Source organism: Diabrotica virgifera, chromosome 8 (genome assembly GCF_917563875.1).
Source record: "Diabrotica virgifera virgifera chromosome 8, PGI_DIABVI_V3a".
Lineage (NCBI taxonomy): Eukaryota > Metazoa > Arthropoda > Insecta > Coleoptera > Chrysomelidae > Diabrotica > Diabrotica virgifera.
Window position 1 is genome coordinate 217,779,821 of NC_065450.1, and position 26,134 is coordinate 217,805,954.

At 33.2% G+C, this 26,134-nt stretch overlaps 1 protein-coding gene across 1 annotated transcript in view; it reads right to left on the reverse strand.

The window, feature by feature from the left end:
- Window positions 1–22,739, reverse strand: part of LOC114327576 (5'-AMP-activated protein kinase subunit gamma-2) — a 537,287-nt gene extending 514,548 nt beyond the window's left edge. Inside the window, exon 1 of the mRNA XM_050657995.1 lies at window positions 22,363–22,739. Coding sequence (XP_050513952.1) covers window positions 22,363–22,366 — 4 coding nt within the window. The 5' untranslated portion in view covers window positions 22,367–22,739. The remainder of the gene's footprint in view (window positions 1–22,362) is intronic.
- Window positions 22,740–26,134: the final 3,395 nt, after the last annotated feature.

Here is a 26,134-nt window from a genome sequence, read left to right on the forward strand (position 1 = left end):
AAGAAAATGTACAGAGTTGATTTACTTTTTTGAAACCAGTAAATAGAATATTATTATCATTATATTTATATTTAGTACCTATGTCTTCTTAAAACTTATGAATGTACCTAAGAAAAGTCCTTTCTTTCGGTTTTCAACTGTATTGAATATGTATTTCTCATAAAGGGAGCATCCATAAACTACGTTGTAAAAAATTTGAACTTTTTAATACCCTCCCGCCCCCTCCGTCGTAATTCGTCGTTTAGAGACGACGCCCCCCATGTCGACGTCGTCGTTGCAACTCACGACCCCCCTTTCATTGATTTAAAAAAAATCAATATTATTTCCGTTTTTTTTTAATTAATCAAATTTGAGGGGGTAGGCGTAAAATCTTGGTCCAATGCTATTTAAATGCATTAATTTTTTTTCTAATCCTGAGAAAACTAATAAATATATTTGAAAAATTTAAACGCAGAATAAAAGATTACATTATTACCGAGGGTTGAAAGTCCCTTAGAATAAACAAAAGGTTTCTTTTGAATGAAATATTTGAAATGAAAAATCAGACAAAATTTTCTCTTTTTTTTTCACCCCTGTAACTTATTAAAATAAACATTATAGATGTTTTCAGGAACTTTTGGTCCACGGCAATAATGAAGTCTTTCAATCTGCGTTTAAATTTTTCAAAAATCTGTATTAGTTTTCTTAGTATTTAAAAAAAATTAATGCTTTTAAATAGCATTGAACCAAGATTTTGCGGGGTATGCTTTCTTAACTGCATCATATAAATCTTTATATTTATTTTGTTTTGATTTCGATACCATTTCTTCTAAAGCATAAATACGACTTACTAACTAAATAGAAAACAATATTTTACATATTTCTATTCTTTCTTTCAGAACTGTTGTTTCACACAAGTATGCAGCACATAAATGAACTAACAATTTAATATTTTTTGCTTCCAGACGTTGTTCTGTATATAGAAGCGATTGTTTAAATCCAAAGAACAATGTCTTATTGATTGTTGTCCGGTACAAAAGTGCTACCTAATATTATTTTAACGCCGTGACTGATAAAAATTATCGAAATGAAAAGTATGCGATAAAAGTATCTACAGTGGGTGATCATATTATTAGAGCCACCTAGTAAAATTCAATGTTTTAGAGGAAGGGTATATAATTAAGCTGTATCATATATTAATGGATTTGTTTCCATTTAGCTGTCTTGTTACACTTTATGAAAGTGCAATAAATAGTCTGACAATAGTGGCAACACGCATATGTGGCAATGCGTGACTCAGATGCCATTGTTTGTCAGTGCTGCTCAGCCTAGCTTGCAACTCGTGTACCTATTATTTTGGTAGGGGAGCCCAAGCGGGGATTTTTGCAGTTACTCGAGCGCGTCAGATTATTATATGGGGAGAAACCTGGTACCCTGCAGATGTACCTCTACCATATATTGGCTCTTAACACAGGGGAGTTCGTTAAGGGGGGCCCGAAAAAAAAAATCTATCCTTAAAAAAACTCGAAATTGTCAGATTAAGATAAGGTAAGTTAAGTACATGCAAAAGAGTGTATATTTCAAAAATCTGACGATTTGAGCGGGGCGTAAGGAAATGGGTGAGTCCCAAAGTTTCACAAGAAAAAAGCGAATATTTCTCGAAATGACTGACAGATCGAAAAACTAAAAAATATGTGCTCAATATTTTTTAAAAATCTATCGAATGATGCCAAACACGACTTTCCACGGAGAGGGGTGGGGGGTAAATTTAATATTTTAAATACGAATCCCGAGATATTTCACGAAATGAACATCAGATCAAAAAACTGTAAAATACACTTATTTAATATTTTTAAAAAATATATCGAATGGCCCCAATTACGACCCCCCACGGAGGTGGGGTGGGGGTTACTTTAAAATCTTAAATAGGAGCCCCCATTTTTTATTGCAGATTTGGATTCCTTACGAAAAAATAAGTAATTTTTATTTAAAACATTTTTTCGAATTATGCATAGATGGCGGTATAATCGGAAAAAATGATTGTTGGAAATGGAAAATTAAATTAAAAAATGGCAAGCGCCCACTAAAATGGAAAATGTTACTTAACTTTTTTTGGTTTTAGGACCTTCTCTTCACAAACCAATAGGTCTCCAAAGCGCTCGAGTGACTGCACATTTAGCATACTTTGCTCCCCTACCATTTTGTATTCTTGGTGTTTAGAGTTATAATAAACTTTGCGAGTTTCCATTGCTCTCTAGTGATATTCTGACAGGCCTATACCATTTTTTGTGAATTTAGTAAAAATTGCGCGTTCGTTACACTAGTGGTACCAGAACATCATGGGAAATCCAAAGACATCTCACCAAGGAAAATAGCAGAAATAAAAACTTTAATATTCAATACTAATCACTCCAACAGAAACATAACATCAATTTATAAAGTTTCAAAGGCAACGTGGACCGTATAAAGAAAAAACTTACATACCATTATTAAACAAAAGTAAAATTTTCTGAGGTGGCTCTAATAATAAAATCACCCACTGTATAATAGAATTATTCTTTTTAATTTTAACAAAGGTATATTTATTCGTAAACGTTTTGTTTTATTTTCAATTTCATATCAAAAACTATACGTATTTATATGAATATCTGATACTTTAATGCTGGTAGAAGCTAGTAAAAACTTATTTTTATAGACACAATAGCGACAAATTTAAATATACCAATATATTAAACGACGTCGAATGGGCACTCATACCCCCTCCCCCCTGTCGTACTCCGTCGTAATAAGCAAGCCTCCCCCCTCCCTCTTCTCAATGACGTAGTTTATGGATGACCCCAAAGTTTGTGTTTGAAACTTCTCTTTTGTCTAGTTACACAATCTCGTTTAAGGCCTTTCGTTGTTTTGCTATATAACTTTGTCGTTTTCGTAATTATCTTTAGCGCTACTGTTCCATCTGTTACCTCCCGCGTTGCATTGTCACCTGTCCATATGCGATGATTGTAATGCTTGATTATGTATTATAGAATACAAAATGTCCACAATACAAGTAGAAAGAATACCTAATGTATGTACACTTCGTAATAATATACGAGGCTAAAAATGTTCACTAATATTATTTTATATTTATATTAATTTATTAATATTATTATCTGAAATAATCAGAATTATTTGATTAATTGATGATTTCAGTTTAATTTAGAGACAGCGACATATGCATTCTCTGAGGAAAACCTAAAGAGGTTTGAAACCGTTCGATAAGGGTGCTTATTGCGCTCTATAAACGAACTAAATATAAGACGGCTTTGGCTTTGTATTGCAATGAGATGAAAATGGTTATTCATTTTTATTTCTATTAGTATTACTCCTATCTGAGTATGTAAGGTTCCATTTTCTTTGGCATTTTCCCCCGCTGGACAGATGAGACGTGAATTGTAAATGATAGAATTCCCTCATCTTCCTAGCTCCAGCATCCGATTGGCTTGCATTTTTAGAAGCCACGGAGTTGTAACCATAAACTGGTCCCAATAAGGTAATTACATAATATAATTTAATTTTATATTTTAATATTAAGTTGTAAAAACTTTAACTTGTGTTTTACACACTATCAGTTTTTGAAAACATACATATGTTGCCGTTTTGACTTATACATAAGTGTGTACGAGTCATACAGTCTTTTTCTATTTTCTTTTCTATTTTATATAGTTGTCTTTAATTTTTGTTGTATTTTCTCCTTTTACAATTGGTTATATCCTGTTACTTTTTTGTCTTAAAATTTATCGGCCTGACCTGTATAATATATTCAGTGAAATATCATTCACCAGTTAATCTTACAATATTTATAGTTACACAAACAAACAAATCTGCAGAAACATACAAACTCTTACGTAAAAATTGGTAAAACTCTGACCACATTTCCGGAAATATTGCAGGTATATTCGGATAAATTCCACAATCTAAATGAAATGGGGACCATAACAGTAAACGTAAACGTGGCTAAAATTAAATATTTGCGTGTAGGGGACCAAATTATAGACCTAAAAACGAACAACGGAGATACACAAAAACCTGCGAATCCTAAGAGCAATAATCTCTCATTTGACAGAAAAAAAACGCGTATTTATTAGGTCTGGATCCCGCATAAGAAAAAAAAGTTGATTAATAGCAGAAAATTTGTTAATAGCTTAACGGTGTCTAGTCGGACAAACTGTGATATATGGGAACACTGGAACAGGGGAAGTTTTAATGGTGAAACAGGTTAAAAATTTTGAACGTCAAACTACGAAAACGTCAGATGTATTTTGTCGGACAGAACTTCCAATTGATTTGTTGCCCTTCATTAAACTCTCATGCAAAAATCAGACTGGTGTTTATCACCAACTGGGCATTTTAATAAGTGGAACACGAAGAACATGTCAAATGACAGGAATCATGTTGGTTAGTAATAGCAGTCTGAGTTTTGCATAAGAGTTTAATGAAAGGGTAATAAATCAATTGGAAGTTCTGTCCGACAAAATACATCTGACGTTTTCGTAGTCTGACGTTCCAAATTTTCCAAATTTTTAACCTGTTCCACAATTAAAACTTCCCCTGTTCCAGTGTTCCCATATATCAAAGTTTGTCCGACTAGACACCCTTAAGCTATTAACAAATTTTCAGCTTGCTATTAATCAACTTTTTTTTGGTACGCGGGATCCAGACTTATATGTATTTATTCTACCAGAATAAACATCGGAACATACAATATAAGATACATGAACGGTGACATAAACTTGAAGAAGAATGATCTATTAGATCTTCTTCGAGTTTATGTAATCGTGTGTTAAGATCTAATAGATCATTCTTCTTCGAGTTTATGCCACCGTTCATGTATCTTATATTGTATGTTCCGATGTTTATTCTGGTAGAATAAATACATAAATATACGGTTTTTTCTGTCAAATGAGAGATTATTGCTCTTAGGATTAGGATAATAGGTCTGGATCCCGCGTATGAAAAAAAAGTTGATTAATTAAGTTTATTCGACTAGACACCCTTAAGCTATTAACAAATTTTCAGCTTACTATTAATCAACTTTTTTTTCATACGCGGGATCCAGACCTATAAGGACTGCATTGCCTATGTTCCCTATACTGTAAAGTTAAGGTGGGACGAACTATACTTAGTATAAAGTGGAACATAATCGATTTAGCAGAAACAAAAAGGAAATATGAGCAAATTATCTTATTAGACACTAGAGAACTGCTTTTACTGCACGAAGTAGGAGCTATAATAAAATAAATACTGGTTCAATCAATAGATACGTACAGTCGGAAAAATGAAAGAATACCCATAAACGAACATATAAAACACGCTGTATTTTTCTGTCACCGTGTCACAAACAAAATTGTCCAGTGCAAGTACATGTAACAATAATTATTACATGTACTTGCGCTGGCCAATTTTTTGTGTGACACGGTGACAGGAAAATACAGCGTGTTTTATATGTTCGTTCATGGGTATTCTTTCATTTTTCCTACTGTACAAACTACAAAAGGTACATCAGACCGCGTGGCATACCTAAATAATTGAGAACGTAAGGCTTTTATGACCTGGAAACCAGTTTTATGTAACTGAAGACTGTCGATGAATATTCGCAAGAAGGTCCTGAAATGTAATGTGTGGTCTATATTATTGTATGATTGTGAGACATAGACGTTAAAAACCACAATGATTAATCAATTAAAAGCATTCGAATTTTGTTGCTATCGACGAATCCTAAAGATATCGTGGGTTTCGCACACTTCCAATGAAGATGTTCCCCAAATAATTAATTCAGAACGTCTGCTCATAAACATCATAAAGAAGAGAAAAACAGAATACTTCGGCCATATAATTAGACGACCCAAATGCTTCGCCTTATAATACAAGGAAAAGTGGAGGGAAAGAGATGGATTGGTCGAAAGAAACTTTCATGGTTGCTTAATATTAGACAATGGTGTAGTTCCAAGGTAGAAGAATTATTTCGCGAATCAGTTTGGTTTTAGGAATGCAGTGGGTACGGGACTACGAGAGAGAATTTATTTGATTACCATAAAGCGGTGCATACCTACAGTAAAGCACAACAAGCTAATGGAGATATTAACAAATATTAGAATAAACACCTGTGATATAAGAATTAGCAATGTTTACTGGAATCAAATACCATATATTTGTAGAGGCAGAAGGATCCGATGACACCAAAATTAAACGTGAAGTCCGACAAGGATGTATACTATCACCCCCGCTGTTCAACATACTCTGAGGAAATTTTTGAAGAAGCAGCAGAGAATATTGAAGCCGGAATTCGAATGAACGGAGAATGTATCAGTAACATCAGATACGTGAACGACATGGTGGTATTCGCTGACAGTTATGAAGTCTTCAGGGATTTAAAGAATAAAATCACAGAATAGAAAGAATAAAAACATACATCTATCTTGGTATGAGCATCAATAAATATTAGGAGCATTCCGTAGAAATCAAATGAAGGATAGAGAAAGCAGGAAAGAAAGCTTCATTTCAAAGAATCTCAGATTTTCTCGGACCTATCTCAGGCTCGCAATAACACCAACAGGGCCGGCAACTAAGAATTTCTAATAACCAGGAAATACGAACACTGGACAGCCTTTGATAAAAAGTAGGTACCTATTGTAAGATCCCGTAGATTAGCCTGGATAGGTCATGGGCTAAAAAGTAATGATGACAGAGATAAGAGAACAATCTTTATGGAAGAATCTATAGGATGGCGTCCTTAGGTCGCTCCTAAGGGCATACAGAGTGACAGAGAGACTTGAAAGAGATCAATCTTAATACACCTCTCGAAACAGCAATACAGAACAGAAAGAAATGGCAAGACTTTGTGAAGGGGGTAAAAACTCTCAAAGCGTTATTTGGCCACCGAAATGTCAGACCTATTAGGTGCAAAAACTATATATAGTTTTGCAAAATCCTTTTGTAGCTAATGGGTTTAACATATTATATTTGTTAATTGGATTAAAAAGGCATACCAAGAAAAAAATCTTTAAATAACCGGCCTGTGACGGTTCCAAATAGCGGAAAAATATAATAAAATAGCAAAATTAACTGCGTTTGAATAAAATACAGAAAAGTAGAACAAATATTTTACCACTAAAGCTAAACGTCTAAATTTAGCCACAATTGCAAAAAGCAAAACAAGCTGAAATAGTTCGAAGTGTGCAAAAGAAAAAAAAGTATGTTACGTAAATAGATGACCTTAGTGTTGTTTGTAAGTTAAAGAAAAAGGGGCACTTTTTCACTATCTTTTATATGCACTTGCACCTCGCGTTTTTTTAAGGGTTGTTTTCCGCGAATGGATCATGAAAGTCGATTGTTTCGGAATATTTCCAGTATCAACTGAAATGTTCAATGGCGCTCCTTATTCTAGGTCAACGCGGTGTTGCCAAATCGCGAGAATTTCCTATATTTTCGTACAACCACTCCAAAACCACAAAGATCGAATTAAATTTAAGGGGAAATACAAATATTGCACATTTATAAAATCCAAAAGAAATGCCAGATACAATACAATCCTTAAAAAATCTATAAACGCAATAGATTATCGGCCATAGCTGCATTCCTATTTGTGATAATTACCTCAGATATAAACTAGGTAGCCCAGAAACCAACATTGGTGTCTCAGCTGTTCCGTAGCCTGGATAAAACAAGAGGGCGAGCTGAGTGAGTTCACAGACCTGGAAAAGCAGGCTTTTAACATCAGAAGGATTATTGCAAAAATGATTTACTTTATTTATAGGTACTCATAACAATATCTAGGGCATTTTTATAAAACATAATCGTACAATAATTAACTACAATTATTTTAAACAATACTCAAAAGTCAAAAGTATACTTATACAAAATTCTTAACTACTCTGAAGGAGCCGATGAACGATATTTCTTCATTCACTTTTAATTTATATAACATTATAATATATATTTTAATATTTGTACAAATATTATCGACCGTACTGTGTTAAATAGTAATGTTTGAATAACGGCGATTCGGTCAGTTGAAAGAAAACTCTATTTGTTTTAAGTCTCAATATTTCGTCACTATTTGGTGACTTCTTCAGGAGAAAACTGCAAATTTATTAATATTAAACATGGACAAACTTAAATATTTCGATACTTACAACTCATCATCATCAATGGTGCTACAGCCTTATGAAAGAGCCTCGACCTTCCCAAGTCTATTACGCCAGTCAGTCCTATCCATTGCCAACCGTTGCCAGTTTGCTGCGCCTATTTTTCTCCCATCCTCATCTACACCATCTTTCCATCTAAGTTTTGGCCTACCCCTATTTCTACTTCCCACAGGTTGTGACATAAGGATTCTTCTAGGAGGGTTGTTATGCTGTGATATTGCTAGATGTCCTGCATATCTTAGTCGTCCTATTCTTATAAGAGATACTACGTCTTTTCCACCAAATATATGTTTATATCTGTGGTATACCTCGTAGTTGTACCTCCTCCTCCAAATACCATTTTCACAGATGCCATCGAATATGCCTCTCAGGATCCTTCGTTCAAATATAAGCAGAAGGTTTTCATCTGCCTTGGAGATGGTCCATGTCTCCGATCCATATGTCAACACTGGTTGTATAAGGGTTTTGTATATGGTTATTTTTGTTTTTTGGCTTAAGTTTCTGCTTCTCATATGTCTACTCAGTCCAAAATAGCATTTGTTCGCTAGGATTATCCTTCGCTTGATTTCTTCTGTCATGACGTTTTCCTTGGTGATCAGGGAGCCTAAGTATGCGAATTTGTCCACCACTTCAAAGGTAGAGTTATCAACAGAGAATTGGTGACCGATGTTTATGGCTCTATTGTTGGGTGTTGATGCCAACATCTTAGTTTTCTCCTCGTTTACTGTCAGGCCCATATTTTTTGAGGCATTTGAGAAGGTGGTATACATTTCTTCTAGTTTGCGTGTTGTGCGGGCAACTAGGTCCACGTCATCGGCATATGCCAAAATTTGGGATGATTTATTAAAAATATTTCCTCTGTTGTCTATTCGGGCATCTCTGACCGCCTTTTCCAGAGCTATGTTGAAGAGGAGACACGCCAGCGCATCTCCCTGTCGCAGCCCAATATTCGTTTCAAACGCCTGTGATTGTTCACCCTGTATTTCGACTTTGCAAACGACTTTACGCATTGTAGCCTTAACCAATCTTACCAGTTTGTCAGGGATGTGGAATTCATCCATGGCTTCATACAATTTATTTCTTAGGACACTATCATAGGCCGATTTAAAATCTACGAAAAGATGGTATGTGTCGATATTGAATTCATTGGTTTTTTCCAGTATTTGTCTTAGCACAAAGATCTGGTCTGTTGTTGATCGACCAGGCCTAAAACCACTTTGATATTCTCCAAGAAGCTCCTCTGAATATGCACTTAGGCGACCATATAAGATGCTCGAAAATATTTTGTAAGCTGTATTAAGGAGGGTTATTCCCCTATAGTTTCTACATTCCAATTGATCACCCTTTTTGTGTAGCGGGCAAACGATTCCAAGACACCACTCTTCCGGGATTTGTTCCTCATTCCAGGCTCTTAGTATTATTTTATATATTTGATTAGTCAGGGTAGCACCTCCATATTTAATAAGTTCCGCGGATATACCATCACTTCCTGGAGATTTATTATTTCTTAGGTGGTTTATTACATCCCGTACTTCTTGAATTGATGGAGGCTCTAATGGTGTATTGTTGGTTGCTCTTGGGTTCGGTTGGACTACAACTATAAGAGTAAAAATTTAAATTTCTTTAACATTATTTTGAAAATTGATTTAAAAAATGACAGATTTTATTTTGACTTATTTGGGAGTTACGGTAACTGCAATATTCGCGGTGTGCAAGTACTTGGAAGGTACGCGAAAAGATCGTGCGAGAATAGCGGAGAAATATTGCAACTTTCTTAAATAATTCATATTGTCAATTGAAATTGTCAAATTGACGTACATTTCATAACTATTGTCATTTAAGAAGAAAAATTATATATTGCTCCACAATATTGATATGATATGCAATTATTATATAAAGGTAAATTTAATTAATTGTATTTTGCTTGCAGTACTGCATTTTAATAACTAATTTTATTTACTACATACAATTGTTTACGTTGTAATAACTAACCTAAATCTTATTTTTTCTTATTATTTTTTTTTGGGCTATGGCCTTGACAATTATCCAGTAACCAGGACCATATGATTGGCCAATATAATTAAAAGTGCTAAAAATGTTGCCGAGCTATGAAACCAGGTGTCGCTTTTCCGAACTTGCACGGTCCCAATATTTTATTTTAATAAAATGTTATCTGATACAATTTTTAGTGAATAGGTCATAGTAAAAAAAAAGGAAATTATACATTTACGAAATTTTAAGGTGGAAAGGTAATAGTAGAAAACTAAGAAAGGACCTAGAGTAAGTTAAATTGATTTATAAAATGTAATTGATGGTACTTAATGAGTTAGTGTAAGACTGGTATTTAGAACTTAAATAAAATTGAGGTAGATTAACTATTAGAAGATAAATTGAGTAATTTGTTTATTTAAATGTTACGTATTAGTTAGAATATTACAGTAGATATTACTCAAATGGTTAGTGTCAGTCTTATAATTAATTGATTCTGGAGTTTTGTTAATATGTACCATCTCAAGGAAAAGTCGCTTTTTATAATTATCAACTTGTTCCAATATTTTTACATTATTGAAATCAAATTTATGTCCTGTATTTATGTGGTGATCTACTAAGGCACAACAGTTTATTCTTATATTGCAGTCCCCCAAATGTTTGTGTATGTTCCAATTAAACTATTACTGCGGTACCATTAGTTAAACACAGTGTTTTTAAAACTTTTTTGCCTCTTAGAACTTTTTCGATAAGGCACCTTTTATTGAGCTGTGGTTTTTTTTAATATGGTTCAAAGTATACCTCAAACTGTAGTTTATAAATAAATTTTCATATTATTACCAAGTCTCCATAATGGTACTTAGCCATATACAAATATGTGGTGGATTTGACAAATATTCAAAATATCTCGATAAAAGCTGACCGAGTGATAAGGCACAACAATGTTTTCTTATATTGCAGTCACTTTTATGTTAAGTGACACGTTGCTTAAGCCATTGTTTACTTTGACCAATATAACAACCTTGACATCCAATGCAATTTATTTTGTGAATTATTGTCCCACTTTTTAAAAGTTTTCCCAACATCAAATTAGTTAAGTACAATCCACTTCTAAATTCAAGTTTGTTCTCAAAAATTAAAGCTAATACTCCAGACATATTGAAGAGCAACATCATTTACAAAATAAATTGCATTGGATGTCAAGGTTGTTATATTGGTCAAAGTAAACAATGGCTTAAGCAACGTGTCACTCAACATAAAAGTGACTGCAATATAAGAATAAACTGTTGTGCCTTAGTAGATCACCACATAAATACAGGACATAAATTTGATTTTAATAATGTAAAAATATTGGAACAAGTTGATAATTATAAAAAGAGACTTTTCCTTGAGATGGTACATATTAACAAAACTCCAGAATCAATTAATTATAAGACTGACACTAACCATTTGAGTAATATCTACTGTAATATTCTAACTAATACGTAACATTTAAATAAACAAATTACTCAATTTATCTTCTAATAGTTAATCTACCTCAATTTTATTTAAGGACCTCTAGGTCCTTTCTTAGTTTTCTACTATTACCTTTCCACCTTAAAATTTCGTAAATGTATAATTTCCTTTTTTTGTACCTATTCACTAAAAATTGTATCAGATAACATTCTATTAAAATAAAATATATGCAGTTACCATAACTCCCAAATAAGTCAAAATAAAATCTGTCATTTTTTAAACCAATTTTCAAAATAATGTTAAAGAAATTTAAATTTTTACTCTAATTATAGTTGTAAGTATCGAAATATTTAAGTTTGTCCATGTCTAATATTAATAAATTTGCAGTTTTCTCCTGAAGAAGTCACCAAATAGTGACGAAATATTGAGACTTAAAACAAATAGAGTTTTCTTTCAACTGACCGAATCGCCGTTATTCAAACATTACTATATATTTTAATATATGTAATATTAAAATATATAACAACAAGGTTATAGGGAAGGTCATGCACTGACGCCTGACGCTATATTTATAATGAGGCAAGTTCAAGAGAAATCGTTGGAATACAACAAACCGGCATATTTATGTTTCGTGGACCTTAAGAAAGCATTTGACAGGGTCACATTAAAGGACGTTATCCATTTGTTATACTCGAGAGAGATACCCCCAGGAATAATTAAAACGATCGAAAACATCTACCAGAACAACACAATAAAAGTAAAAGTGGAAGATGAACTAACTGACCCAATTGAAGCCGGCAATGGGATAAGACAGGGGGATTCCTTGAGTCCTTTATTGTTCAACCTGATCATGGACGAAATAATAAAAAAAGTAAGAACTAAAAAAGGATACCAAATGGGAGAAAAACAACTTAAAATAATCTGCTATGCGGACGATGCAATACTAATCTCTCAAAGTGAAGATGATTTACAACGTATGCTGCACCAATTCAACATAATCGCCAGAAAATTTAACATGTTAATTTCCTCACAAAAGACAAAATGCATGGTTAGAACAGCAGAACCAAAAGATCTAAATTGGAGCTGGAAGGTCAGATAATAGAACAAGTGATGGAGTTTAAATACCTAGGCATCACACTATCTAGCTAAGGAAGGCTCGAAACAGAAGTGGAAGATCAAGAATAGAGTAAACAGAGCCGCAGGTTGCCTGAATGACACAATATGGAGAAATAAAAATATCGGAAAAGAAATGAAAGGCAGAATTTACAAAACAGTCGTCAGACCAATAATGACATATAGTCTAGTAAAATAAGATTAGGCACTACAAAAACGGATAGGTACTACAAAAAGAAAAAGTTTTAAGGTTGTAACTATTAGGCATTCTGTTCAATACCATTCTTTCTAGATGTCTCAACAATATGATTATTTCTGACTTGATGAACATGGTGATGGTAGGTTCTTTATATGAAGCCATTAATTCGTTGTTGGTTTTTCTCTCTTATTGAGATTTTTAGAAATTTTTGCACATTCCATTTAAATATGTGTTAGATTTTACAAATGTTCAAAATATCTCGATAAAAACTGGCTTATCAAAAAAGTACTAAGAGGCAAAAAAGTTTTAAAAACATCATGTTTAACTAATGATGCCACCATAATGATTTAATTGGAACGTACACATTAATTTGGTGGCGTTTAAGGGAACAAAACCCTCATAAAATTTTTATGGGGTGCACAAATTCCATTGTTATTATTTTTTAAGATGTTCCTGACATAGGAATGCCACACGTCCATTTTCAATAAAAAATCTCTAATAGTTTTCGATATATTGGATAAAATCGATTTTCACTTTGTAACTTCTAAGGGCTGTAACTTTTTTTATTTGCACATTTGTACATAATATGTAAGTTAGGTTCAATCGAACTATTTTTGGCCCCAGAATGTGCGATTTGATTTATGACCTGCCTTTTTATTACACCCTATAGATTATACTTATAGAAAATATTTGTCATTTGTACGTTATTTTATACTTAATATATATTTATAAAATATTTTTTTAAAACGTATAATATATTTTTAATAGAGTTTTTAATCTAAAATTCATGTGTTGTAAATTGGTTAATGTATTATGTCGCAAGTACATGAAGGTTGTCTAAATCAATCAAGCAATAGGTTTATCAGATCAAAATATTTGAAAACAAAAACAGTACATCGGCAAACATAAATTAAATTACAGTGGTGAAATAAATTATTAGTTAGGGATCCCAGGCCTATTTTCACCATTTACTACAAACAAATCTTTCGTAACAGTCCAAGTAGTGAAGCTTAAAATAGGACAAAACCCCGCAATTTTTACAGAATGGATCGATTTGCTTGAAAATTTGAGAATAAGTAGTAGATAGTCCAAGGATCAAAATCTATATGATGCCGAAAGGCGCTTTTACCATGGGGGTGGTTGCCACCCCATCCCGGGAGTGGAAATTTTTTATTATATTTTAATCGCAAAAGTGGGTAACAACGTTCATTCTAAGCAAAAAACTTTCTATACATTTTTTTGATAAAATTGATAGTTTTCGATTTATTCGCTATCGAAAAAGTTAGTTTTATATCGAAAAAATCAATGTTTTTAATAAGTTTTGTGCTAATAACTCCAAAAGTTTTCGGTTTATCAAAACATCTTTACTTAATAAAAATATACCATTTGAAAAAATAAACAAAAACTTTTTTTAAATTTTCTTTAAAACCAATAGTAATCAAGCTATACTTAATTATATGTTTGCTCTTCGTCAAATGCTAAATATTGTAGTTTCAAAGCCAAAAGACGGGAAAACTATGCATTTTTCGAGGACAACTTATTCAAACTAATTAAAAGTAATTAAAAATATCCATCTCCAGAAATAAGAAAAAAGTCTATAGCTCAAAAATTAAGTAACTTATAATGAAAAGAATGTCAGTCCCTATTTTTTTCAGCGAAAAAGTGATCGCAGGCAACCCCCTAATCACCACCCTAATTAAAATTAGTCATTGACCTTATTTGGTCTTTTTTATTTATATATTATTAATAGGTTCTAGAAGTTTGACCGGCTTAGAATGATTAGTTTAAAAAAAATGGAGTTAAAAGCAAATAACGAATTTTTGTAGTTTGGAAAAAAATGGCCTTTTCTTCTGAATAGCAAGATTAGCAACAGAGATACGAAAAAATGTTTAAATATCAAATTGTAGCTTATTTAATTCACAAGAAATTGGTTTTCAAATATTTTTTCTTCGTCAAAAATTGAGTGAGCTATTGACAATTAAAACTTGTAATAACATGCAAAAACCACCTGTACCAACGCTTTCAAAGTCACCTCTTTTTGCGATGGAGGATTTTAAAAAGATTTAATATTAATAGGTTTATAGTTCGTGTGAAAACCTACAAAATTATTTTTTGCCAAACTTTATAAGATAAAAAATAAAAAAGTGACGGTTAAAAAAATCAATAAATTTAAAAAACAAAAAAGGAGAAATCCAATTGGAAGCATAATAATTTAAGTTAGCGGTGTTTTTAGTGATTGGCCTTATTTATTCTTATTTATTTATGTATTATTAATAGATTCTAGAAGTTTCTAGTAATAGATTCCAAGCCAGTCTAGATTGACTGACTTGAAATGATCAGTTTTAAAAAAACTGGAGTTAAAAGCGAATAACGAATTTTTGTAGTTTGGTAAAGAATGCCATTTTCTTCACAATAGAAAGATTAGCATCAGAGATACGAAAAAATGTTTCAATATAAAATTGTAGGTTATTTAATTCCCAAGAACCTGGTTTAAAAAAAAATTTCTACGGCAAAAATTGAGTGAATCGTAAATGAGTATATCGAAAAACATTGATTTTTTCTATACAAAACTAACACTTTCGATAGTGAATAAATCGAAAACTATTAATTTTATCAAAAAAATGCATAGAACATTTTTTTGCTTAGAATGAATGTTTTTATTAATTTTTGCGGTCAAAATGTAATAAAACATACCCGGGATGGGGTGGCAACCACCCCCATGGTAAAAGCGCCTTTCGGTCTCATATGGATTTTGATCCTTGGACTATCCACTACTTATTCTCAAATTTTCAAGCAAATCGATCCATTCTGTAAAAATTGCGAGGTGAAAAGCTTCGGTTCCTGGCCTATAAGTAGCTTCATTTTGATGAGACGCCCAACTTTTTTTCCTTACAACAATTTCTGTATGTGGTAGATAACAAAGATAGCAGGGATAAATAGTCCAGTCGGGTTAGACGAATAACAGGCCTAACCTTGCATGCTGAGCTGCCCCAAATTTTATTTTTCTAATCTTTAGGGAGGATCAATAGGTACTAGTGTAAATTTAAAATCTCAACTGAATTCCGTCGTTGCGTTAGCCGTCATTTTGATTTTAAACGGGAACCGTTTTTGCTCAATATCTCCGTCATTTTCAACTTCTCGACAAAAAGTATAAGAACTAAAATTGTTGAAAATGTGATTTTCTATAATTTCTTTCATAAAAATTTTTTTCGTACGGTCGATATTTTCAGAGTTATGAGGGAAAATAATGACAGTCATTATTGTTATAATGACCTGCTTTAAGAGATAGTTATTGCGCATTTTTTGACATACAATTATTAAGAATTTTATATTCTCCATTGATGCGCATACGGGTCATATTACTGGGTCATATTACCGGTTCATATTACCCGTATGCACGCCAATGGTGAATATAAAATTCTTAATTGTATACCAAAAAATGCGCACCTCTTAAAACCCACCAAATTTAATTTGCATATCTTAACCGGTGTTAGAGCAATAAATAAATCGTCAGTTTGTAAGAAAAATTTCAACACCCCGTATATCGGAAACGAAGCATTTGCGAACATAAGTTCATAAAGCAAACTGTCATTTATTTTTCATGTAGAATTACCCTTTAAAGTTTGTCGCACACCCTGTATTTATGAAAAATATGGCTAGTTGTTAAAGTACTTAACTTTTTTTATTATCCAGCATACGCGATTGAATCAAAAAACAGAATGTTAAGAAAATAATATGAGGTTATAGTTGGGTATTGATTTCAGTATTTGATGAATTCTAGAATATTCCACAAGGTGTGGTGAACTTTGAGAAAAAAACACAGTTTGATTGGTACACAATGACAATTTACCTGTCTAGCAACAATATAATTACAGCGATAGTGTTAAAGAATAAGGCTATAGCCATAACATATTAAAAAAATCACTTGAATCGGATGACAGGCTTAGGAAATTCGAGACATCAAAAATGACCCATTTTTAAGGTGGTACGTTAATTTCTTGGAGTAGTGTATAATAAATATATCTTTAATAAAAACACCAATATATTTTTTTCACACTTTATTTGCATTGATACATTCGTAGCTTGAAAGATTTACCAACTAACTTCATTACTGTCTCTGTGCGCGTAGTTCATACTGTCGTTTTTATAAAAATTAACTCTCAACATTTTTCCCAATCGCACCTAAAGAAGTATAACTTCGGGCAAAAATCGGGTTCCAAACGATAGTTTTGTTCCAAACAATTATTCCAATAAAAAGTTTTTTGGTTTGGATAAAACGGTACAACACCCAGTATTTCATTAATCACCGGCGCAAAGCAAATACATCCCTCCATTAACGTCAATAGTTACTTAGCTACAATAGTTACAACACCATACTAATTGACGAAAACATTAACAATACCTAATGAGATTAACTATGGTAATTAGAAAAACAAAGTTTACAACTATATTTTAAACTGAATACGTTCAAATATTAAGATAATTTTCAAGGATTATGAAAAAAACGACCAAAAAACGTGGTTTTATTAGGTCGAGATGAATGCAAACAGTGGTGGCTGATGAGGGAGGCCTACGAAACGCCGCTCTCCCTATACAAATGATGATAATTAATTGTACTTCATAATATTTCATATTCACACTTTTTTAATGAAACTTTAGTTTGAAAAAACTGAGTACATATTTATTCCATTAAAATATATTAACTTGCAATGCAAACTTTTAGTATGTAGAAAAGTTTCAGCATATTGAGCAAACTATCCCACCTGGTGCGGCAGTCAAGAATCAAACTTAATTCCTTGTCTCTTTCTTTCTTTACATATTTTTGCAAGAACATGTCGTCTTTCGTAGGTGATTTTTTGAACGTTTTAACAACTTTTCGTATTTTAAAAATGAATAACCATTTTCAATTTCGTTGCAACACGAAACTACAGCCGCATCATATTCTAGTTCAATCAGAGAGTGCAGCAAGCACCTCTGGGGGCGTTTAAGTATTACGTAACACAATTTTTGAATATTTTTGACCCCCCTCCCCCATGTAACGCACCGTAAGGTTTTTCTGTACCCCTCGTCTACCTAAACGTTACGTAACAACACTCAAGTTTCCATTTGATTCCGTAATTTTTTTTATTTAAGTTAAAAAACAATGTGCCGTAACGTTTTACAAGACTAACCCCCTAACTGCGTTACGTAATACTTGAACACCCCCTCTACCGGTTTCGAAACTTATTAGTCTCTCATCAGGAGGCACATATGCTGCTCTCTCTGACCCAACCAGGACAAACCCCGACGTGCAGTTACGGATTGCAACGAACGAAATGGCAGGGATGCCCTAGCGGCAACTGCTAGCAAAATACTAAGTTTTTAATCTAATAGCACATAAAATAACATTAATATTACTCTACATCCCACCAGATTGAAAACAATGGGAACCTTCTCTGGTTACACCTCCGAGGCTTCTAAAATTTGCAAGCCATAACGGATGCTGAGACTAAAGAAGATGAGGGAATTTTACAATTTATAATTCACGTCCCGTCGTAAAATTCCCTTATCTTCTTCAGTCTCAGCATCCATTATGGCTTGAAAATTTTAGAAGCCTCGGAGGTGTAACCAGAGAAGGTTACCATTGTTTTCAATCTGGTGGGATGTATAGTAATATTTTTAATGTTATTTTATGTGCTATTAGACTGAAAACTTATTCTTGGAGCTTACTTATTCTTGGAGCGTTGATCGAAGAATAATAAAAAACAACGAGGTACCTATAAGAGGTAAGTAATCCCAACTATTTTCCGCCGCCGTTTTGGTGTGTTGAACAGTTGAACGAATCCGACGGTTTTCCTTTTACCTATCCTTTTACGAGCGTTGATCGTATTTCCCTACATGTCTTTTCCCCTGGCGAGCTGAACGAGCTTTCCTCTCCTTATATGTCCGTGTCATATTAATAAATGTAATTCCTAAATCCACGCGATTGTCCGTAGTATTCATTCATGTACCAGATATCGTCACATCAATCCGAACCTAATGTTCGATACGTAGGTTATAAATATATTTTATTAACGAAATTAACGAGTAGTAATTAAGGCTAATTCCTACACAAACTACTAATAAGAGCCAAAAACATCTTCGGAGAGACAAAATTAAGACTCTACCGAACAGTGATCCAGCCCACAGTTCTTTACGGGAGCGAAACATGGGTCATGAAAAAAAATCAAGGAAATATGCTGAACATCTGGGAGCGGAATGTTCTAAGGAAGATATTCGGGGGAGTAAAAAACGATGAAGACGTTTGGAGGAGACGAACAAATGCAGAGATCAGAGAGCTGTACCGGAAACCAGAAATAAGCCAGATGGTCAGAACAAAGAGACTAAGTTGGTTAGGTCATCTTGCGAGAATGGCTGACGGAAGGGGGCAAAGGACTCGCTGCTGAGAGGGGAAGAAAAGAGGAGAAGAGGACGACCCAAGAAAAAGTGGCTAGAAGCATGTAAGGAAGACCTGGAAACAATCGGGATATCAAATTGGAGAATTGCGGCCATGGACAGGAGAAAATGGAGTAAAACCGTGGAGAAATTCCAAGCCATGGGCCTTTAAGGCGTGTTGAGCTATATTGTATATACTTAAGGCTAATTATCTTATCATTTGTAATGTTTTGATTCTTAAATAAATGTCTTAAAAAAGCGAACCTTCTGTCTTCGGCTGAATTTTTGTTACCTAGAGCAACGATCACGTTACATATGTTTTTGACATATGCAAGTTGACTAGAATAGAATAGAATAGAAATATGCTTTATTGTCACTGAAAATTATACAATTTTATGGACAAAGCTTAACATATGTAGAGTCACGAAAAAGATATACATAACAATAACAAATACAATTTTATAAAATTAGATAAATCGTCAATAAAAAAAATATAAACAAGTTAAAAAAGTGAAGTAAAAAAACAAAAACCAATATATTGCAAAATTACTATAAATTGCAAAATTGAACATACAACATAATATAATAAAACACAAACAAAGGAACTAATAAGTTTAAGCTGCTGTATGTGACACCCAAATATATATAAATACACTTTAGTTACTTGTACATTATTGTGATTTCTTAGTTAGTCATTAAGAAACTCTTCTACTGAATAATATGGTCTTTTAGATAAATGAGCTTTTGTCATTTTACGGAACTTGAGAAAGGATGTTGCAGATTTGAGTTGTAAAGGGAGATGGTTGTATAGTTTTTTTGCGGAATATAGTATAGATTTCTTTACTAACTCAGAAGACGAGATCGGTAAATAGACATCAAAAGTTGAATTTCTGGTGGAGTAGTCATGATGAGGCCTTGCTGGAAAGACATGCATGTGTTTACGAATTAAGCAAACAGTTTCTAAAATATACAGAGATGGAAGAGTTAAAATTTCGTGATCTTTAAAGTAACTTCTGCAATGGGTTGTTCTTCTGAGGCCAAACAGATATCTTATTGCTCTTTTTTGTAATTTGAAAATAACATCAAATTGGGCAGCTGTACTAGACCCCCAAAAAGGAAGACCATATCGAAGATGAGACTCGAATAAAGAAAAATATGTTATTTTAGAAGATGCTAAATTGAGTTCCTTCGAAACAGATCTTATGGCATAGCAGGCCGAGGCGAGTTTCTTACTTAACAAATCGATATGAAGGGACCATTTGAGGTTGCTGTCTAAAAGAATACCAAGAAATTTTACAGAATCAACGGTAGAGATCTGGCTGCTATTCACAAGCAGGGGTTGAAGAGCACCTTTGGTACACTTGGTAGTCAACGTTGGCCTAAGATGGTTGATTAAGTTTCTTGATAGAGTTTCACCATGTTCCCGAAGGTTATATCTTTTAACATTGGCGTTTAGCTTGATCAATATTACTTCAACATAATGTAGATTGAATTATAATTTCAACCATTGTTTGTTTCTGGGGCTATTTAGCAAGTATTTGGATTCACTGATGATGGACTGATACGTCCGAAAACGTTCTGAATTGGACATATTTTATTCAATCCATTGGGATTTTTTTTAAATTTTAATAAATATACCTATTACGTAGAAGTGGTTTTTACTTAATGTTAGAATTTTTTAACTATATGGTATACAGCCAACCTAAGGAACTACCCCTTTTTAGTTTACTTCCTATACTCCTTTGGCCGTTTGGTGATCTGTCTCGTGCTATCTTTACCAGCCTTCCTCCTCCCATTCATGGCTATACCATTCTTTTTTTCTTTTCAGTGCCAGTCCAGTCATTTATATTCTCTATATTACAGCTTTGTCTGATGTCTGATGTCTGTGCTACGTTGTCTATCCCATAATAATTTCACACGTTTCCTTGTGGTGTTAAGTCTTGTTTCCGCAGTGTAAGTCACAATTGGCCTAACTACTGTCCTAATGATCTTGGCCTTTGTTTCTGACCGTAGATGTGTGTTGCGCCAGATATTGTGTTTAAGACATCCTGCTATTCTGTTGGCTTTGTTTATTTGTTGGGCAACTTCCGCTTCTGTATCTCCATAACAGTACGCCCAGGTAGCTGATACTTCTTTCTTGCTAGTTTATTTTACTGTCCACTTCCAGTTTGCACCTTATTGGAGCTTTAGAGATTACCATACCTTTTGTTTTTTTTTTGGTGACATTATCAGTTATCATGTTGAACTTTCTTGCTGTTATATTAAATTGATATAAAAGTCTCTGAAGGTCATCTTTACTATCTGCAATAAGTATGGCATCATCTGCATAGCATACTATAAAGATAATTTCTTCACCCTCTACTTTGAAATTGATCAAGACGTTTCTAAAGAATACAGTAGGTATTACAGTCGAACCCGCTTATTAGAATACCTGTTAAAGGAATATCCCGGTTTAAGGAATAAACTTTTGAGGTCCCGGAATGTTTCTACTAGCTACCAGTGATCGGTTATTAGAATATCCCGGTTATAAGAACATTTTTGCTTGGCACGAAGGCTATTCCATTAAGCGGGTTTGACTGTATAAGAAAGACTGACAGAGCTGACAGAGAAATTTCTGACTGCAACGAAATTGTGATGAAAAGGTTTGAAATTGAGATTCATTTTAAGAAGTAGGTTCTTTTAGTAGGTAGCTATTTATTTTTTTTTTGTATTTTTGAATCGGTGTAATTACATCTTAAAAAAATTATCACCAGCCGCCACTGGATTCAGGAAAATACAAACAAAGAAAATGAAAGGGTAATGCGTACAAAATAGAAACGTTGAAGGATGAAAGTGTCACAATTTTAACACCTAATATCTAATCGTCTACTATTTATAGTACCTAGATACTTACTTATCACTGGTACCTTTTGAACTTTTTTAAGTTTAATTAGAAAAAAAGATTGTACCTATAATGATTTTCAACACACAAAGTTGACAAATGTGAGCCATATGTAAAAATTAGAAAAATACGATTTATGTACTTACTCATTATGAAGCATCACTGAGACACTATCACAAACCACAAACTACAAAACTACTACACTAATCACATGTGCAACTTGAACATACCGACACATGGCACTGTGTACAAGTGTACACCGTATAAAACAACGTAATCGAATATCCACAGTACCGTCAGTAGACGAAAGTTGTTTATCTGGTTAATTTGCGCCCAGTCTTTTCAATATTTGTAGTTGAATAATTAATGTTTTTAACAATAAACTGAAATAGATCTTGGCCTTTTCGCTGATAAAGAAAGGAGCCATGGCAACGACATATCTTAGACTGGAGGAAGCTGGATATCGAGAGATTATTTCATGCTACTAAAGATAAAGAAACTTTTTGAAGTATGTACCTACCTAATGTGATTGGCTTTCTCCGCTGAAGGAGAAGACATGGAAATAATGTAATCCATCAATGACCTTACAAATATTATTGGAACATTATAGGTAGGTACAATATTATATTCGTCAGTCTAATAAGCAAATTGCCTAAGTCACAAATTGAAAATTTTACAGGAGAGACAAAAAACTTTGAAACAAAAATAAAAAAGAGAAAATTGCCTAACTCCATGCAATACATAATTGACGAAAATTAATTAAACAAAATATTTACACAAACTTTCTACTTATTATACTCGTACTATAACTATATCAATATTAATAATAATAATCAAAATATATTTATTTACTTACATTTTCTAACGTTTTCAATCAAAACAACTTCAGAAACAATGACATAAGCAATATTCGTATGAATGGGAAATAGCGAAATAAAATAATAATGTGGGAATTGTCAGGCGGTAGCTTTTACCGTCTTCTACTAGATGACACCAAAAAACAATTTTCGCAAAAAATGGACTTAGGCAATTTGCTTATTATACCGACGATATTTAGGTATACTACGTGACATAATATATGTATTTTGAAAATATTTTGTACAAGTATACGGAGTAACAAAATAAACAAATGATCAAAATTTCAATTCATTGAAATAACTCACACAGTTAAATCAATTAATAATGTGTGAATGCACCTGGGTTTGCTTCTGATTAGGTTGTCAATATTCTTCTGGGATACCTATCTCGTTTCATTACTCTAAGCAACTTGAAGTGTCTCCAACTATAGTAATATATCTAGTAATATGACCCGTATGCACGCCAATGGTGAATATAAAATTCTTAATTGTACGTCAAAAAATGCGCAATAACTACCTCTTAAAACCTACCAAATTTCATTTGCATATTTCAACCGGTTTTAGAGCAATAAATAAATCGTCAGTTTGTAAGAAAAAATGTAACATCCCGTATCTCGGAAACGAAGCATTTGCGGACACATGTTTATAATGTAAACGATCATTATTTTTTCATGCAGAATTACCCCTTAAAGTTTGTCGCACTTATTTAGAAACACCCTGTATTGATGAAGAACGTTGCTAGTTGTCAAAGTACCTAACTTTTTTTATTATCCAACATACGCGAATGAATCAAAAAGCAAAATTTTTAGATGGCCTAAGGTTACAGTTAAACCAAAATTAGGCTCAAAATGAAAATAATAAAACGCAGAACAACAGATGTAAAAATCGATACAAGTAAACTAAGAAACCCACTCATAAAACAACGCCTGACAGATGAAATTAATAACCGTTTAATGAATGTTAAAGAACAAATCCAGCAAAATACTGAAACAGAGACAAAATGGTTATTAATAAAGACAGAAATAGATAAATGTCAAAAAGAAATTCTTACACCAACCAGATACAAAAAGAAACAATGGATGACGGAGGAAATCTTAGATTTAATGGAAGAAAGACGTCAGCATAAAAACAAAGATAATCAGATGTACAAAAATGTGGATAAACAAATAAAATCCAAAATTAAACAGGCTAAAGAACAGTGGTTAAAAGAACAATGCGCAGAAATAGAAGAACACCAGAAAAGACATGATAATTTTAACACACATAAAAAAATTAAGGAATTAACGCAGATCAGCAGAAAAAGAAAACCGGGAATACTAAAAGATACAGATGGGAAACTTGTGTTGAGTACTAACGAAAAATTAAAGAGATGGACAGAATACATAAATGAATTGTTCAAAGACAATAGAACAGAGCAGATGGAAGTCGAAGTAGAAGATGATACGGTTTTGAAGATATTAAAAGAAGAAATTAAATCGGCATTAAAAAACAGCAAAAATGGTAAAGCAGTAGGTCCAGACCATATCCCAGTAGAAAGCTTAAAATGTATAAATGATGAAACCTTAGACATTATCGTAGACTTGTTTAACACAGTGTACAAAACAGGAAACATACCAAAACAATGGCTACTCTCAACCTTTTGTGCTATCCCTAAAAATACAAACGCTACAGATTGCAGTGAATACAGAACAATATCATTAATAAGTCACATTCTCAAATTATTCTTGAAAATAATACATGGTCGTATAAACAAAAAACTAGAAGAAGGAATAGATGATAGTCAGTTTGGGTTCAGAAACGGACTAGGAACCAGAAAGGCGTTATTTGCTTTTAATGTGTTAGCTCAAAGATGCATGGACATGAATGTGGATGTGCATGTTTGTTACGTTGATTTTGAGAAGGCTTTTGACAAAGTAAGACATGAAAAATTAGTCCAAATTCTAAAGACAAAAAACATAGACAAAAGGGACTTACGAATAATAACAAACCTTTACTGGAATCAAAGAGCACAAATTGTAATAGATAACGAACCCAGTCCAGAAATTGAAATCAGGAGAGGAGTTCGGCAGGGATGTATTATGTCTCCATTACTCTTTAATGCATATAGTGAAGCCATTTTTGAAGAAGCATTGCTATCTCAAAGTGAAGGAATAATAATTAACGGAAGATCTATTAACAACATAAGATATGCAGATGACACCGTGATTATAGCAAGCTCTGCTGAACAACTCCAACTACTACTGAACAAAACAAACAATTTCTGTAAAGAATATGGACTAAAAATGAATATAAAAAAGACCAAATACATGATAATAACTAAGAAAACAAACATACAAACAAGCATACATTTGGGAAATCTACCGATAGAAAGGGTTGATAAATACAAATACCTAGGAACCTGGATTTCAGAGAAAAATGATCAAACAACAGAAATAAGGACCAGGATAGAAATAGCAAGAAATGCGTTTGTAAAAATGAAAACAGTTCTCTGCAACAAAGACCTTAGCTTAGAACTGAGAGCAAGAGCTTTGAGATGCTACGTGTTCTCGATACTAAAATATGGACTTGAAAGCTGGACATTAAAGCAAGAACACATAAATAAGCTACAGTCATTTGAAATGTGGTGTTACAGAAGAATGCTTAGAATAGCATGGACACAGAGGAAAACGAACACGGAAGTACTGCGAGAAATGGGTAAAGAATGCGAAATAATAAACACAATAAAAATAAGAAAGTTACAATATCTGGGACACGTAATGAGGGGACCGCGATATGAAATGCTAAGACTGATAATACAGGGAAAGATAAGAGGCGGAAGGAGTATAGGAAGAAGGAGAGTGTCATGGTTAAAGAATTTAAGAGACTGGTTTAGATGCAGTTCTATAGAACTCTTTAGAGCAGCGGTGGATAGAGTAAAGATAGTGATGATGATATCCAACCTCCGATTAGGAGACGGCACTTGAAGAAGAAGAAGGTTACAGTTGAGTTTTAATTTCAATATTTTATATACGCTAGAATATTCCACAGGGTGTTCCAAACTTTGAGGAAAAAACACACTATC